The following is a 19,414-nucleotide window of genomic DNA, read 5'->3' on the forward strand; positions in this document are numbered from 1 at the left end:
AATAAAAAAACACAAAAAAACACAATTATAATGTTATATTACAAACATATTGTAACATTTAGCAAAAAATTTGTTGTAATAATCACTCAGTATCTTTTATAAGCATTAAATGAGCAATTATGTGCTGTGCATCACTGAAGCATGCCGTTTCGTAACCAAAAAGCATACCTTTTCGTAACCAAAGAGCATACCTTTTCGTAGCCAAAGAGCAATTCTTTTGTCTTATAATTTGGTGTCGATTCCACATGCAGCGATGGTGTTTATTTTTATGCATAACCGTTCTGAGATATCGATCGGAATATTTCACAAGACCGATCCTCTCTTCATACGTATATATGCTCAAAACAAAAACATTCATACGCGCACACGACTTACGTGTGCACACGCATGCACATATAACAAAAATATAATAAGATCTGATATCCCATGTTTTTGGAATGTGGACTTTTTTTTAGGTCTAATAATGCCTACATTGTCCAATATAATACATTTTTGATAGAAGAATACAACTTTTTGTTTTAATTTATCCATTTGCTTTAACACATATTTAGTATCTGTCGCAACACGTCCAATCTGCTTTTTGCTTAGTCTGAACGGACGTAGAAAGTAATGTGTTTGAAATATATCAACAAATAAGCTGACTTCGCTTGACATGATTCTTCGTGACAATTTCTAATTGCTAATTATTAAAATGCAGTTGGCTTGGATTTTTGTTGTTTTGTTGTTCATTAAATAACATGTACAAATGTGGGTACGAACTGGTATGCTGATGTTCCTCTGGTTACAAACTGGTATGCTTTTGGGTACGAACCGGTATGGTATGAAACGGTATGGTTACGAAACGACCTGATACCCGCCGGACAGTTGTAACAAAAACCAACGACCAACAACCAACTATTTTTGTGTGCAATTTAAAAAACAATCGGCTCTAAAATAAATAACTTGTAGTAAAATCCATAGTATGAAAAAAAAAAAGTGCTTACTGTGGGAAGGGACTATATATATTTTTTTTAAACCTTGAATTTCTGATATATTTTCACGTTATAATAATAATTAAAAAACCCAATTCTAAGAAATAATTTAGTAAAATTAGAACTAATCTTTGTATTCTTTTTTCCCCTGCATTAAAAAAACATCTGTTCTTATAGCTCTAGCTAAGATCTACACTGACTATCTTTAGTCACCTCCAGCCCTCCCCTTATTGATACTGATATGCAGTGTGTACACTTTACGGTCGCCTGATCGCCCATGGCAAATCAAAATAGTGTCGGGCAAGTCAAAACCTTATCATGTAGCGACAGAACATTTCTGCATATTGTATTATGTGTCAAAATGCAAACAACTAATGTTTGTAAGAGATCGGAAAGTTATTTTTTATTTATTGGTTTCAACTGGTTTCCTATTAGTATCTGCGCAACTAAACCCATATAGGACATAATAGCCAATACTTCCCCAGTCTATCGCCAAGTAGTCGCCAGCTACTGTGTCTAAAGACAACTGTTTTCCTAAATCTGATGCTACAGACGTTTAGTTTGATTATTCTAAAGTCCAATCATGACATTAAACTTACATGTTGTTAACCAGTACCAATGCAACACTAAGACACTTGACACCCCGATGTGAAGTGAACCTGTGCTGTACTTTCTTGTGGTGATGTATAGCAAAGTGTGTGCCCACGTGACATGCCTTGCACACTTATTTGCAGGGGCCGTATAACACAGCAAATTCAACGGCTTGTTACGACAGTGTAGCCATTATGAAACAATTAGCTAATATGATTTTGCATATGAAAAGGGGTATGATTTTCGAGTAAGTCCCAAACAGATACAGGTAATAGAATCTGTCTTGACCACGACTTCAGGATACATTCAGTTTACTTTCGACAGGCTATGGGAATATATATGGTTGCATAGGAATTGTGTTTTTATCGTTTTACTTTTCTTTTTTTCAGGATATCTAAAGGAAAATGACTATACCATGACTTACAAATATTTTCTGAAAGAATGTCCACATTTACAAGAATATAGTCTGATGTTGAAACAAGGAAGACACTTTCCATTAACTATTATGGGCGTCTCTTTGGTTACCATGGTTCAAGAGTATGCTGATTTGAAACTAAAAGGTAATGTCTTTGTTGTAAGCATGTCCAAAAGTATTTCTAATATTATGATTATGGTTGTATCTTAACATGAAAAAATGCACATAAGTCGCGTGATTGGCAGTTTTATTATTTCTTTTCAAAGGCTGTGTTATGTGCTATCCTGTCTGTCGGATGGTGCATATAACAGATCCCTTGCTGCTAATCAAAAAGACTAGCACATGAAGTGGTGACAGCGGGTTTCCTCTCTCAATTTCTGTGGTCCTTAAATGGTCTGACGCCATATAACCTGTACGACTAGACGTCAGAATGACCAAATATTTGACATCCAATAGCTGATGATTAATAAATTAATGTGCTCTAGTGGTGTCGCTAAAAAACCCAGTCCTTTAACTGATTCCTTTAGTTTAATCCAAAACACTTTACTGACAACTCCCACTTTATCCATCCTTGATAAAAGATCTCAGTTTGAAATTAAAATCTTTTACTACACCTTATCAAACACAGGGCTTCTTGAATTTTTATTATCCGCTAGCTATGGGATCACTGATTTTTTTTTTTTACTGGTCACGATTAAAAATTCACTAGCCCTACTTTACTCAATAATAGTAATAATCCGATATATCACCTAAAGAGGGAGATGGAGCTTAAAACACTAACATTTGGGGGTTGGGATGGGGTCAGGATATTCATAATTACAAAATAGACTTAACTGCAACATTTGACTCTTTTTTTTTTTCACTAGCCATTGGCCATGGCAATTGTAGTTATTTACTAGTCCAACAGTGCATATCACTAGCCATGGGAGTGGAGCTACCATAATCTAGAAGCCCTGTCAAACAGTAGCAGAGACAGTTTTAATTACTTTTCTAAGAATACAGGCATGTCTCATTTGTTTATAACTAGTGATTTCCCTAGAAATTTGGCACGGCATGGTAGACCAAACACTTTTGGGGCATTTTCACCATTTTCGGGGCACTTGTATTTCATTAAAAATACACAAAAATTAATTGAAATAAACATTAATGTAATTTATGTGCTTATTTTAATAAATGAATGGCAAAAGCTATAAAAGGCATATTTTATTAATTAATAATACCTTTTGGGGTGTTTTATAAAGGCAATTTTAAAATTAATTACTGAAAAAGGCTAGTTTAATTTCAGGGCAAGATGGTACTGACTATTGAGGCATGGTGCCGCACCATTCTAAAACAAGCTAGGGAAAACCCTAATAACATAAATAAAAACTGCTGTGATAAACTTATTAGTCTTGATGTTGAACAAGCGTGCATGGTTTGATGTGTCATAATGTTCAACTAATTTTGTTTCAGATGTTTGTTCAGATAAGTTATCCATGTTCAACTTTTGTGTTATGTGCTGACATTAGGTTAATTATTGGCCAGTTTTAATATTGAGCACGGAGAATGGATGTCTTTAACATGAATAGGAAGAACAATCGTTTTCTGTAAATTGTAAATAAATTTTTATATTAAAATAAATAACAGTTGTGTAAACAGAGAATACTACATGAGTGGCTGTTAGATACCATTTATTTTACGAGTTGTTTTAAAATATATCTAACGAACGAAAGTGAGTTGGATACGTTTTTAAACAAGTTGTAAGATAAATGGTATCTAATGGACACATGTTGTATTCTATTTCTTACATATCCTGAAAAAAAAAGTTTTAAAATAAATTTAAATTCCTTTTCTAACAAAACCTATTTAAGGCCCTTGTGCTTATAGTTAACTTGTGTATCAAAGACAAGTCAATTTCAGGTTATCTTGTACGTCACAGAGTGATCAGTTTGACTGTTCTTTTTTTTCATTGGATGGTATGGCATTGGTGACCTGGTCATCACCTAGGAGCAGCCAGTTGTGTGTCTTTAAAATGTCAATGCACGTATATGTGCTAACAAGTATGTGTTATCAAAAATAATGAATGGTTTTCTCACCAGCGGGTGTGTAAGGAAAACAGAAATTACAGTTAAACTCCTAAAATTGTGTATCTGTAAAATTATTAGTCCCCTACCGGTCCAAATAGGGGTGGGGGGGGGGGGACTATAGGTTTCATTTCTGTCTATCCCACATATAATATAGTTTTCCAGATGTTTTTTTTTTTTTAGAATGCCGTAAGATATTGAGCTGAAATTATGTGTATAGCTTCATGTACTGTTACAGATCAAGTTTGACTTTCATGGCACTTTAACCATTTTTGACGGAGTTATGGCCCTTGAACTTAGGAGATACAATAAATTCTTAGGTTCTGTACGGGACATGTATTACTTTAGAAGTAGTCTCAGAATGCTTGTTTATAATAAAAAAAAAAAAATGTTAAGGAATATTAATTTAAAAAATCTAAATATTTATTTCATTTTAGCCACACAAGATGGCCAGTGGTCACAGCCTCTGGCACCTCTGTGGAGACAGTTTGAGGCTGTTGCGAAGGCGTTGAAACAGGCAACGAAGATCAAAGCCAAGCAGATTGTAGGAGATCTACAAAATAGCCGCACCCGCAGAGCCATGATCAAATTGAAATCACGCGCATCGTCTCAGTCGAAACAAGCGATGCAATCTCTAACAGATTTTTCGGACATTTCACGACGGTCTGTCCCCACACCAACAAAATGTAATGCATCAGATTCAAATACCATTGGCCCAGCAAGGAATAGCTACATGCTGAGAAGTAAAAACTCCACATGTGGTAAAGAGAAGGTGCAGGTGGATTCAGTCTGTGGATTATCATCTGGCGCCAGTACTCTGTCGACTGCAGATCTAATGAGGGATGATGGAGCTAATACAAATAATCAGTTAGGTGAGGGTGGTGACGGTAATGCCTTTTCTAACAGTGGAGATGAAAGAAACCCAACAGAGACGTATTCCGATGATGGTGTTCAGACTGAGGTTATGCAAAAAGATATTTCGGAACCTGGGGTTGTTTTGAGTCCCTCTGCAAGCTCACAATCAAAGAACCTAGAGATTAGGGACAGTGGAGTAGAATATTTGCTGTCTGGAAATGTCTACCATTCATCTCCAATGTCACAAAGGAAAGAAAACGAATCACCGAGAAGTCTTGCGGCACAAGCAACATCTTCTCCAGTGAATACTTCTCAAATTGACACAAATCAAGAGCTTCCCAATTCGTCAGTTAATTTCTTTTCAACATCTGCAACATGTTTCAGTGATTTAACAGCTATATCAGGTAGTATATCTTCTAAAGTAGCTTTAATTCCAGTTTAATTTGGCTTTAAAAATACATTTGTATGGATAGAATATCAATAATGTTTTTATTCTTTCTTTTTAATAGATCTAAAAACTAGCATCAAAATAAGCATAGTGTCTAGAAATGTGTTACGGTAAAATTCATTTATTACATTGTCAATTCACATTACATATACTGATGGAAAGAAATAAAGGATCACACAGATAGCAACAAGAAATAATGACTGCATCAAAAATCAATTCATATTGTCCCAAGTTGACTGGATACATATAGGCAGCACATTCAACACTACAGGCATTCAGTCCCACATTACACCTTGGTATGAAATACAGACATTACTACGCTAGTAGTGAATTAAATTTGGTCTACAATTTGATGTGTTCCCTTATTTCTTTCCATCAGTATACAGTATAAGTTATAACTGTTCTCAGTGTATTGACACTTGTATACATGTGTATCTTCTATTTGAAAAACACAGCTGATTAATGTTTAGGTGGTTTAATATTGTAGTATTTGGATATGAACAAAGTACCATTATTGACTTAATGCTCGAAACCTTAGTGGTATAGGAGCATTTTAAACTATATCGCACTCACATTATTGACTGTTGATATCTGGTAACCTGCTGCTGTGTACTGGTAACAGTAACTTGGGTAACCTGAGCAACTGTTTATGGCATATTTTGATATCTGTATAGGTCCTTTGTAGAGGTACCTCATCCTTAATACATATTTATGACATATATAGTTGATGAAATTGGTATATATATATTAAATTAATATACCCTAAAAATTCTTAGTTTTAATTTAAAAAAAATATATACATGTTTTTATTAGTTTATTAATGTTTGTTTTTATTTAAACAAGTGTTTGAAATGTGTATTATTTTATTTCAGTTGTTCCAGCAACGCCAGAGAAAAGCAGGTCTCTACAGCATGAACAGTTAGCGTTGCCATGGTCACCAACTCTAAAATCACCCAGAAGGAAAAGGTTTGGTCCAGATTTTCTTCAGTCTGTTTAATGTTCATTATATTTGTTTGCCAAATACAATATAGAGTTTATAGAAAAAATTACTTTTTTAGTTTTCAAATTCACAATTTAAAAAATTTCCTTTTTATATAACCTGGAATTAAACCAGGATGTTTTGTAATGGTCCTATGATGTATTATGCAGGGTTTGAATTAGACGATGGCACTACAGCAATTGCTGTCATGCCCCCTACATTTGCCGTAAAGCCGCCCCAATTTTACCCCAACCAACGACAATGTATTGCCATGTTCTTCATCCCTCTTGCTGTCCATGCCCCTCAATAAGTCAGATTGAAGTTGGTCTTGAATGTTATTTGAAAACTACCTTTATTTGTGTTGTCCTGAAAAAGTACTTTCATTTCGCCGTGAAAATAATTAAATACATCATCGAAAGTTTTAGTTTCAATTGTGTGAAGTTGTGGTTTCGGAAAAGCTGACATTTTACGAGTAATGACGATTAAACAGATTACGAAAAGTTAGAACAGTTGGAAACTCTCAATGCGGAACTGAAATGTTCCGAATTAGGTGTGCGAGTTGAATTTACCACAGATGACTGCGAATGCCGCTCAGGACAATGTACATGTGTTGTTTTATTTACAAAACGAAATTGTAAATGTTATCTTGCAGTTTGCAAACCACACCCCCTTGTTCGAGAGATGGACAGCAGTTTTGAATAAGTCCAGATGTGGCATATCTTGATAAGAAAGTGACATTAAAATCGGCAAAAAAATATCGAAACGATTGTGAAATCTTTGTTGAAGATTGTAAAAAAAGTCTTGCTTATAATATTGTTTTTCATACACGATCAAACCGGTGGTTTGTCGTGTATTATGGCAAATGTAAATTATGATGTAATATCCATGAATTTTATAAAACTTTCGTTGGCTTATAATAAAAATAAATCATTGCCAATTTATAATTCAAAATTAACAAAATTGGGCTGAAAAGAAAGAAAACGAAAAACTAAACAATATGTCTGATGTATGTACATGTATATTATTAATAATTATAAAACTTTTCAACACAATTTCCATTTTAGTGTGTTAACGCACTAGCAAGAGTTCCGATCGTTCCAGCATTTAGGGTTAGGGTTACCGTAATTCTCCTGAGAGCTGTATAACTGCTCAAACACTTGGAACCCTTTCCAAACGATTTACTGAGATCCGGCTCCATATGTTTGGTGTTCAAGCAATAATGTGCTTCATAAATCCGGCTCCATATGTTTGGTGGTATCGTTAAACAAAAACGAACTTTAACCCTATATTTGGTATTTGTTATTTTTCAGGCATCCACCAAAGAAACGGAAAGATGCTATCAATACTCCCATTTCAACACATGTCCCTGCAAATAACAGCAGATGTGAAACCCACGTGGAGGATATCCACCCAACTGGAAATCCTAACACATCGCTTGCTGTTCCGGTTGGTATATTCTGAATGCTAAACTAGTTTATATTTAAAGGGACTGACCCTAGTTTCAGCCCATGAAAATTAACACTAAGTTTAGTTAATCAACAAACCTTTGGATAAAGTTACAATTGAGTAAAACATGAATCTGAGACTTTCAAATGGTGACATACCCTCTAAAACTAGACTAAAACTTGTCTCGATAACTGTTACATCTCGGACACACGTGCGTTTATTAAAATATGAGAAATGCATTTTGTGATATTAAAAACACCCAGATGACCGAAAACACTTCGAAAGTACGGAAATGGATAATCTAAACAATAAAATCGAAGTAAAATTATCAAAAACCGCTCTCAGGGCTAACTCTGGGTGATTAGAAAATGTGCCAAATTTTCTAAGAAATGCAAAACCTATATTTCCCAATAAAATTTCAATTATCACACAGTTTTTTTTTTGCCAATTGTTCTTAAAATTATGCAATTGGCGAATTTGGTGAGTGGCAGAGCTAGCCCTGGCTCTAATAATAAAAAATATGCCTTAGTGTTTAAAAATTAGGGTATGACCCTTTAAGTATATAAAAAGGAACTCTCGCAAGTAGACATTTTTAAAAGTAAAAATAAAATGTACGTGTATTGGTTTATGTAAATTTACAGTAAATACAGCCCCTGCGCGTGCTGTAACCTCACTGTGGTGCAGGGGTGTAACATTCTCTTTGAGAATGGCCAATACAGCACAAATTGAAGTTTAGAGTAAAATTCAGTGTCCGTAAAATTCTGTGATATTTGTATTTGGTTTTTTGCACAGTTCTTTACACTGTTTTTGTTTAAACCTTGAATTTTTATATTGATGTTGATCATCACTTTATTTATTTGCATTACCATAGTTTGACACCCAATAGCCGATGTATTTTTCGTGCTGGGGTGTCGTTAAACATTCATTCATTCATTCATTCATTCAGTAAATACAGAATATTTTTTTACAAACCTTTATGTAATTACAACATAAAATTCATGAAGGATACACATTTTAGTCAGAAGTAAATAAACTGCTGTATATAACAGAAAAAGGGTGGTGGTATTTTTAGGGTCTATTTGTTTTCTTCTGTTTTTATAATAATCAAGTAAATAAACCGTAGACAACAACAAACTTAATTTATTATAATACTTGTTATTATAATTGTAAAATACCCCATAAAATTTATAACCATTTCTTGAATACTTAAACAGTAAATTGTTTTGTTAAGAAATAAATAAAACTACATAGTATCTGGTAGAAACTAGTAAAATAAATCAGAGTTTACTATTTAATTTTAGCTTAAGACTATGGTGCATTTTATTGTCATTCATTTTATGTATTAAAAAAAGTCCCATCCTTCTCCCCACCATTACGTTGTACATATTGTATATACATCTGATGAATTTATTTATGCATACAGGCTGACGAGTTGTATAACTTGAAGCAATAAATACTTATTAACTATGGAGCAAAGATATTGTGAGCACTTTGTGGAATTTTGTTTATGTCAAAACACAGGCAAATTGATTTTGTCCTTGTGGGAAAAAAAAAAAATGCAAGGAAAATAAAGGCTTTTTTAGTATATATAAGTATATCATGTATATTTATACAGTGTAACCATAACAAACCAGAATCCTGTCAAAACAGACCAAATTTCATGGTCTTCAATTTTCTAAATTCTAAAACGTGACCCTCTAAACATGTTCCTGTCTAAATCGGACAGAATATATTATCACAATATTTTTTTTATTTCATGCCATTCTTCAACATGCTTTAGCTGCAATCACTAGTCTAGGTCTGTTTATAATGGAGGATATTTTCTAGATTCTATATGCACTTGATATGGTTAATGGGAAGATAAAGATACATTATGACGATCAATATAAAATATATGAAAATATTTTTTGTTGTTGTGAAATCGTACATTATCCTTAGCACTGTTTGTAAACTGTGATGTTAAAATTTGATGGTAATTCTTCTTTATACCAGTATATCTTGCCAAATGTTTATACAGTGGACTCTGCCAAAACCGGCATCAGTCGGGACTTGAAATATGCTGGTTTAGACAGCTTGCCGATTTAGACAGATTTCATTCAGAGTTATGGTTCTTGTCAACCTAAACGATCATTGTTAATTACTATGCTGTTATTAATTAACAGACTACTCCAAGAAACACATGCATGAATTGTCGAACATTGGACATACTAGTAATTGATACAATAAAATTATTAACTGTTACCAATAATTTTTGCGTAAAAACTAATTAAGTACGAGTCGAGATGTGACTGGACCACCAAAAAGGACCAGACTTGAAATTTCAAAGTTGGACCGTACTGACGGATAAAAAATGGATAAAAAATATTTAATCCACAAGGTATTAAAATTATGATCGGTCTGGATATGGGTAGTGCCTGTGCCTGCTAAAACCACTGGTGCAATAATGTGTTCAGGTTTTGAAACTTTGCATTTGTTACACGTTTCCTGTTGCCGGATATGTTGTTCTCGAATAGTTGCTGGTAGTGCTCACTAAATTTTAGTATGTCAGAGACCGTCTGTCTGCCAATCTTGTATTTCTCTGCTAAATCCTTGTGCCTTAACACAGGATTTGATTTATATTCTTCAATTAACTCGACTTTTGTTTTTAAGGATAATTTGATGTGCTTTCGGTTTTTTTCGGTCGTTCAGCCATGATAAAAGCATGAATAAAAGTGAAACGCTTTAGCATTCATATTTACGCACAGTATGTTTTTTGACAGTCTCAACTCAACACAATTGTAAAACTTATACCACTTGCGTATGTACACACACTGACACTAATTTGGTTGATCTAAACGTGTAAGTAATGACAAGAGCAGTGACCATGTTGTTCATTTAGCTATCAGAATGGATCGGTCGCGTGGCCGTTAATTAACAGTTTTGTTTGGGCAGTCATCAAACCGATGCCGTCTGGATACCTGTGTGGACAAAGTTAATCAATCACACCAAAACCGGTTTCTTTGTTCTTGATTTGGCATCCGATATCCGAAATAGACAGATGCCGGATTAGGCAAAAGTTAAGTCATAATAAATTAATGGTCGCTGGACGGGACCGTGAAGCTGTGCCAGTTTACACAGAAATCCAGTTTAGACAAATGCCGGTTTTGGGCGGTCCACTGTACTTCCGAAATACAACATTTGCATCAACTTCATGTCATTTTTACTATTTCGAAAAAAAGACAGATTGTTATTCGTTCGTTTGATCATCGGTATAGTTAATTATACTCTTTGAGACACAAATTTTCAACAATAGTTGTTCCCAGCTCACTTACACATTATTCTCGATGACTTTTTTCAGGAACTTTTTGAAAAGATACTGAATGACACCAAACTTCACGAGAAACTTGCTGAGACTATCAACGAACGGTTCCTTGAGATGAAGTCGTCTCACAGTACGACTAATACACAAACATCGGCCAGGAGAAAAGCATCCGAGTTAGCCATACTGTCGAGCGTCAGTGAAGACACTATGGATAAAATTCTCAATGTAACAGATTTTTTTTGAAATTGTATAAATTGAAGACATTGGGCAAAATTTACAAAGCCTGTTTTTGCCGTACACACATGTATATACATACCTGTGTTTACGGAAAACGGGTTTTTGTCAATTTGGTTCCAAGTGTAACAGATACTATTAGAATAGTGTAAATTTAAGAATAACAAACAAATAAGTTGTTAAAAATTTTTAAACTGAAGGCAGAATGTAACAAATGTTCTTAAAATTGTGTAAATTAAAGACTAAATGCAACAAATACTGTTAAAATTGTGTAAGTTGAAGACTATTTCAATAATACTAAATGTGTACAGTAACATACAAATCATATTGTGTTAATTGAATCCTAAATGGTTCAGATATTATTAAATTAAATCAAATACTAAATGTAACAGGTACCAAGACAATACCTTAAATTGAATTATAAATGTAACAAATAACATTAATATTGTGTAAATGATATACTAAATGTCAAAATGCAAAAAAAAGAAGAAACTGCATGATTCAAATAATAAATGTAACACACACTGATGAAATTGTGTGATATATTAAATGCAGCAAATACTGATGAAATTGCATATATATTATTAAATCAAGCACTAAATGGATCAAATATTGTTAAATTGTACATGTGAAACATTTATTGCAACATTTGTCTGTTTAAAGGGACATTCCTGAGTTTGCTGCATTGTAAGATGTTTCCGACTAATCAAATATTTCTACTAGTAAACGTACATATTAAATATATTTTCTTGTTTAGAATATCAGTGTCTGTATATTCAGTGTGTTTCTGGTCATCTTAATATTTCTAAAAAGCCCAAACTGGATTTTGTTTTCAAATAATTTTAGGAAATAAAATGAAATTTAACCTAGTACAAATATTAGAACGATCAGAAACACGTTTAATATACAGTGACTAATATTTTATGCAAAAAAATATATTTGATATGTAATTACAGTCGTTAAAAAATTTCTGTTGGACGATAACATCTTAAACATTACCGCAAACTCGGGAATGCCCCTTTAAAAGATTTTGCTGTTTGGATTTCACGAATCAGTGAGAGAATCAGATCTATTTATAGTAGAATGTCTTGTAGCCAAATCATTTTGAACACACCACTACTAAATATTAACTATCAAATATTAACACATTACAATAGTAGAACACCTTATTTATGGGTATTTCATGGTAGTCATAACAGTGTAAATATTTTCATTTGTATTGTTTTTCAGAAACCATTAACGATGTCAGAAGAAAACATCATAGATGGAATCATTCAGTTAACAACGTCTGACCCAGTCTTTGACACTTTGTTTAAAACCTTTGATGCAGGTTAGTCTATAGTGTTTAAAGGGACACTTGGGTCAAATATGTGCTTTATGTGTAGAAAAGATGCATACCCAGACCACCAACACAAACTGACACTTTAAGAAAAAATACATAATTTTAGAATTAATAAAAAAAAACAAAACATGCTTATTCCGGCTAACTGGGGGAAGCCGTTTCGTTTTCGTCGTATCCAGTACTCTAGCTTGGAAGGGAACTATTGTTGGATGCACAGTGTAAACAAACGCAGTGATTTAAGGAAAGGACCTTCACTTTGATGGGGTTACAGTATTTTTCGCTCTGCAAAATTAAAAAAAAAAATGCATTGCTTACTGTAGGCCTGGTAGTACATTCGAGCAAAAATTACCATCCACGATAACCTAAGTGATAATTTCCTTTTGTTTGTAATTGGTCAGTTCTGTGATTTTAGATGGGACTGTATTTAATCAGTGGGATGGATATCATTACAGAACATTGCGACGTATGTCTGTTTTATCATTCCGCAAACATCAACAGTTTTTCAGATCTAAGACTGATGTTATGCATTAAGCATTACGTAACAATGTGCTTTCCAAATGGCAGATTCAGTGGGATGGAACAAAATGACTGCGCCCATTGTATATAATAACCGTCGCATGTTTACCGTTTTATTAATTAAATATACCAGTATACTTGTTAACAGGGATGTGATGTTTCTGATTTTTAAAAATCTCATTTCAGCTTTGTTTTGTGTAAAATAATGTTCTCAAAATTGACTGAATTTGACCTAAAATGCTACAAAACATTACTTTTATTGAGGTGTAGCAGGGATTCTAGAGTATTGTACCCCCTCTCCCATGACTAGTGATATTCAGTGTTGGGCTACTAAATAACTACTATTACCATGCCCTGACGGCCAGTGAATTGTTTTTGGTCAAATGTTGCAGTTAACTCTATTTTGTAAATATGAATATCCTGACCCTACCGCAACCCCATAATGTTTGTGTATTTAAGCTCTACCTCCCTCTTTAGGTGACATATCTGATTATTACTATTATTTAGTAAAATTGTATTAACTTAAAGTAAAGTAGGGCTACTCAGGGCTCACCCTGGATCAAAAATACCTGTAGTCAAAATATTAGCCAAATGGAATTTTTATTAGCCATATTGAAAATGCTTTAGCCAAATTTGTTTTACGCAGTACTATATAGAGTATTTATATATGAATATGAAAATGTATGTTTTTCAGCTAATTGTGTACAAACTGGAATAAATAGGAATAACAAAACCTCAATGGAGGCAGGGGCAGCTAATATATTACTTTGATTTTTCAGCGGGGGTGGGGTTGGGATGGGGTTATGCAATATCTTCAGAGTTTGAAGCCAGTACCCCATACACACACCCCCACTTCTAAGGCCTATAACATTAAATTAACAAACATACAGAAACATGGGGGTGGGTGGATGTTTATGGATGGGTTTTTTTTTTCTTCTTTCTTCCTTTTTTCCCAAATAAAAATTTGAGATTTTTTTTATTTTTTTTATAGAGCTCATTATTTCGTTAAATAGCAATCTTTATGTTAGTTTGAATTGCTTTTTTTGGTAAGTGACCTATCAATTCCCCACCCCAAACAATTTCATAATTTGTGCCATGTTGTTGCTGTCGATTTCAGCGTCGTGTTAAATGCCGACTTCACAGTATAAAAAAATAATAATTAAAATTTACAGTCTTTAAAATCCAGCTAACTTATTAAATGTCACCTCACAGTCTTACAAATTTATATCTAAAATTATTGAACAAATATGATTATTGTAAACTAATTTTATTCAGTGTACATTTAACTGCAATTTGTGTAATTTAAATACTGCATGTTCATTTCCGGCGATCTCGGATCTGCATGCATGCTCTCGACCATGGGCACGAAATAACAAAGACAAAGGAATAAACAAAAACTGCAGTTAGGTATTCATTGATGCGAATAACTATAGTTTTTCTACAAATTTACATCAAGATTTACTTTTACGTAATCGTATTGTTTAATGTCCGCAATGATGTCTCTTGACAAGCGGGTGTCAGCTGACACTGAAGTGTGACGTATATTCGCACCGAGAGCTGTCTAAGTTCAGCAACGAACGTTCTTCCTAACGTTTGCGAACTATTTGATTGGTGTTCGTTGTGTCCATTTGGTTTAACGTGAAGTGCACAAACCAGTCTAGCGAACATTTTGTTTTTGCTCGGTCTGGCTGAACTCAACCCTTGAGATGGCCTACATGTCTTTCGGCCCTGAACTGGCATGTGTATTCAAATTGACACGCATTGTCGGTCTCTTTTTATTACTTTGGTTCAAAGATTTTACAAAGTAAAAATAACAAGTTACAGATCTTCCAGACATTGCTGTCATTCATACATATTGAATGCATGCCGTTAATTTTAATAACCTTGATTATTAAAATAAGCAAACATTATAAGGCCTACGCTGTATTCTGCATGACACCTTTTCTTGTTACGGGTCGCGAGATCGCTATTACGCTAATTGAATATTTGGTAGTATTATTATGTTTGAGGTGTCTTATAGATTATGTAACCGTTTGTTTTTAGCCACTTGCAAATTTTATTAGCCATTTTTTTTAAAATTAGCCAAAGTTAAATTTGGCAACCGACAGCGCGAGCCCTGGCTACTGAATTTTTAGTCGTGGTTAGTGAATTTTTTAAATCACTGAACCCATGGCTAGTGGATTTTATAAAAATTCTAGAAGCTCTGCGGTATAGTACAGATCTTTTAAGATCTTTTCAGCTTTTATTAGTAACCTACTGGCCCAAATGGAAGGAGCTATAGTTTTCGTCTCCGTCCTGTCTGTTTGTCGGTCCCACATATAGTTTCCGGACATTTTTTTCCCACAATGCTTCAAGACATTGAGATGAAATTTTTTTTATAACTTTATCATGTACTGTTACAGATCAAGTTTGTTACTGTCGTGGCAATTTACTTATTATTTCATAGAGTTATGGCCCTTGAACTTAGGAGATACAAAAATTTGTTGTGTAGTGCGTTAACAGTACTTTCAGAATGCTTGTTTTTTAAATGGGTATGACTTCCATGTGTTTCTTTCCATGTTTTCATAGTCGACAACGGCATTGCACATATACCTGGTGACGTTCCCAACACCGACACATATTGTGGTAATGCCACGACTTCGACATCTGCCGAGTACATTGAACCTGCTGTATCCACACTGCAGACGTCAGCCCCCAGCCCCTGCTGTCTCTCTGCTGACAGCAAAACATCGACGGTGTCATCTGAGTTGCAAGACACAATGTCAAAAAAGAAACCACGCCGAATAAAACCAACACCTTGTGGACCACCTGTAACAGGTAACACTTAAACTACATTTTCTATGGAAGTATTACGTGATTATATGTCTGTGTTGATCGTTTCCATATGCCAGCAATACCCGTGATCATATACCCATCCGTGAAGGCACATTGACGGCAGTTAATTTTGAAAGGACTTGGAAAAAACATTGGTCAGTTTAGATTACTTGCCCATATTGATAATGATGTTCTTTTTTTCGTATCTTGTTGGAATCACATATATGGTTCTGTTTTACATAAAATTAATTTTGAACTACTACAAATGGTGATTTTCCTAGAAATTTGGCAAACCAAACACTTTTGGGGCATTTTCACCATTTTCAAGGCACTTGTTTTTCATTAAAAATACACAAAAATTAATTGAAATAAACCTTAATGTAAATTATGTGCATGCTTTAATAAATGAATGGCAAAAGAAATAAAAGGCATATTTTATTAATTAATAACACCTTTTTGGGTGTTTTATAAAGGCAATTTTAGAATTATTTAGTAAAAAAGGCTTGTTAGCAAGATGGTGCTAGACTGTTGTGGCATGGTGCTGCACCATGGTAAAACAAGCTAGGTAAAACACTAACAAATACCGAGACAACCAAAAACACACTGGATCTACTCCCCCTCCCCCAGTGTATCTTAGTAATGTGTAATTTAATGGCAAGAAATTAACAACCAAAACTATTTTAGCATGCCTTTAAATGTATGTTTCAGCTTTCAGTACATCAATACATTATATATTACTAACATTAATTTTGGCTTACAGGGAATTCAGTGGATTCAAGTCCAAGTCCGTGGTCTGCCTTGAGACCAGTTGCATCTCCTGCCTTTGCCCAAGCCCCTGAACAACAAGTCATAGGATCAGTGCTGGGGACACAGACCTCCACAGTGATTCACAGTTCAGTAAACGGACCTGCAAGTGCGGGAGATTCTCCCTCCATGAACAATGTGGCAGTAACTTGTCAAGATGTGGTCATGTACTCTCATACCAACACTGTAATGACTCAGCATTTTGAGCAGTCACAGTTTTCTGATCGTGCGCTGTTAAGTCAGATTTCTCCAGAACGGTCCGTTAACTCGGCTGATAATTTGGCTGGGCAGATAGGTGGTGCTTCTGCAACTTGCCAGGCAGGCTGTGATGGGCAGCAGCAATCCAACGAATATACTGATGTTTCCATAACGTCTGATCCTTCAGGTCAAAGGTCTTCCGGTCCTTTTGTTCAAGCTAGTCCTTCTGTCAAGACGTCTGCTAGTTTGGCTTTGCAAGCTCCCATGACGTCTGGGCCTTCTGTTCAGAGGTCTCCAGTTTCTTGTGTCCAGGTGTCTGCTGGTCCGTCATCTGTCCAGGAGTCTGCTAGTCCTTGTGTCCAGACGTCTGCTGTATCAGGTGTTGGTAATGTCAGTCCATCAGTGCAGAATTATTATTACTCTTCAGATCAATTAACCGGAGCAGGCAGTGGGCAGAACGAGATTGCTATGCCTGCTTCAAGCTATAGCGGTGCAAGTGGAAATTCACAATTTGTGTCATTAGCCAGTGCATCCCAAATGAACAATAACATTGTGGTGTCTGAAACAGTACAGACCGAGTCTGGGAATGTTCCCAATATTACGACATTGTATCCATCCTTCAGTATGGAACACAGTGCTGTAGATGGCACTTCGCAGTATTCACCCATAACCAGTACTACTCCGACAAACGGCGGCATCATCGTGTCTGGATCCACACCACAGACGAATGTACCAAGCGAGACATTGTTGTACGAGACGTGCGGTGTTGATGATGGCGTGTGTTACCAGCCGGTCAGCACAAGCTCCGTCGTTTCGTATGGTCCTAACACAACGCTGCTAAGTTCTCCTCCAACAACTGCGGGGTCATTTCTCAACCAGAGCGTCCTTCCGGTGGTTTTTTCACCTTCGACAAACGGTGTTCCGTCGGTGTCAGATTCGTTACAGACCGTCACTTGTCTCCCTGGCAGCATTCTCTCCGGTAGCTTGGGGAGTGAGAGTTGTGATGGTGAAAACAGTGAAACACAGATACAAAAACCAGCTAAAAAGGCACGTCCTACAGCAAGGAAAACAAAATCAAATCCCAACCCAAAGAGGAAATGTTCGAAAAGATCAAACAAGAAAGGAAAAAGAGATATGCCTGTTATTGTTCCTGCGACGATTTCATCCCCATTGCCTCAAAACATAAACGTGTCTGTACAGAACAATGTTACTACTGCTGCTGCTGATGCAGAAAATGTTTCTAATATGAATGTGATATCTGTGTCGACGCCACAGAAAACAGGGGATAATACTTTTGATATCAGTCAGCTGATAACACTGTCACCAGGAGGGCAGAATTGGACGTTAACAGAGAATTATAATTTGACTACTGAGCCCATGGTGGTGATGACTACGACAGAAACGCCCCCAAAACCTAACCTAACCCCTTTGTCCAACGTGCAGTATGTTAATTCAAATCTTGTTTCCACACAGTCCCCAAGAGGGACCCAGAGTGTTCTTTTGTCCTCTGTGATAGACGTGCAGACTGGATCGACATATCTCAAGATAACATCTCCAGCACGTTCACCATTCAAGTGGCCAAATATTTTATCTAAAAGTGGCAAGAAGACATCTCTTCATGGTCAGACCTCAACAGAAGTGAATGATGGCTACTTTGTGAACACAAAGCAGCCGAATGTGGCCCCTCTTTCTCCGCACCAAGAAACATTCATTGCAGTGCCAATATGCAGAAAACCAGGTTTAGTGAGCAAGGACCATCACGTGAGAAGCCTGAGCTTCGACTCTATGCCGATTACAACCATCTCGCCGAGCTCACTGGCTAATCCAGTGACCGGTGCAATCATGACTTACATGTCTCCAAAACAAAAGCGATCCTCTAACAGGTCAGGTACTGTCTGTATCAGGAATCTGGACTGTGGAGGGGAGGCTGTTACTGCTGCAGACACACCCAAGCCAAAAGTTAAGGGTGTTAAAATGGTGAAAACGGCATCCTCGAAGATAGCTCCTGGCCAACGAATCATGGAGTTGACTCTTGCATCACCCAGTGGAAAGAAATCTACAGTAATGAGTCTTCTGGATGATGGAACACCAGGTGGTATTAGATTGCCAGCAAAAGGGAAAGCGTCGCCACTGAAGACTGTGCCAGAGAAGAAGCAACTTTCTGTAGACAGTGTTCCCGTCAAGTTGCCTCTGCCTCACCTTAAACGCCCACCTCACAAACCGCACGCCATTAAACCAAAACCACCTGCTACTACTGTATCAAAGGTGAAGAGCCGTCAGAAAAAGAAGTCGTCATCGTCGACTAAACAAACCAGTACAGCCAGTCATTCAGCATCGTTGAAACCATCAACAAGTTGTTCTGGCAGAAATTTGAAGCGGTTCACAAAATTGCAGGGAAGAGAGAAAAAATCAATTTCAAATGTGAGTTCTGATGCGA

General features: G+C 35.7%; 1 protein-coding gene across 1 annotated transcript in view; it reads left to right on the forward strand.

The window, feature by feature from the left end:
* LOC121369823 (protein NPAT-like) overlaps positions 1-19,414 on the forward strand; it is a 48,771-nt gene that overhangs the window by 2,461 nt on the left and 26,896 nt on the right. The window contains exons 2-9 of the mRNA XM_041494897.1: positions 1,952-2,122; positions 4,478-5,299; positions 6,216-6,309; positions 7,633-7,768; positions 11,106-11,294; positions 12,534-12,633; positions 15,730-15,978; positions 16,736-19,410. Of these exons, the coding sequence (XP_041350831.1) occupies positions 1,952-2,122; positions 4,478-5,299; positions 6,216-6,309; positions 7,633-7,768; positions 11,106-11,294; positions 12,534-12,633; positions 15,730-15,978; positions 16,736-19,410 (4,436 nt within the window). The remainder of the gene's footprint in view (positions 1-1,951; positions 2,123-4,477; positions 5,300-6,215; positions 6,310-7,632; positions 7,769-11,105; positions 11,295-12,533; positions 12,634-15,729; positions 15,979-16,735; positions 19,411-19,414) is intronic.

This window comes from Gigantopelta aegis, chromosome 4, assembly GCF_016097555.1.
Source record: "Gigantopelta aegis isolate Gae_Host chromosome 4, Gae_host_genome, whole genome shotgun sequence".
Taxonomy (NCBI): Eukaryota; Metazoa; Mollusca; class Gastropoda; order Neomphalida; family Peltospiridae; genus Gigantopelta; species Gigantopelta aegis.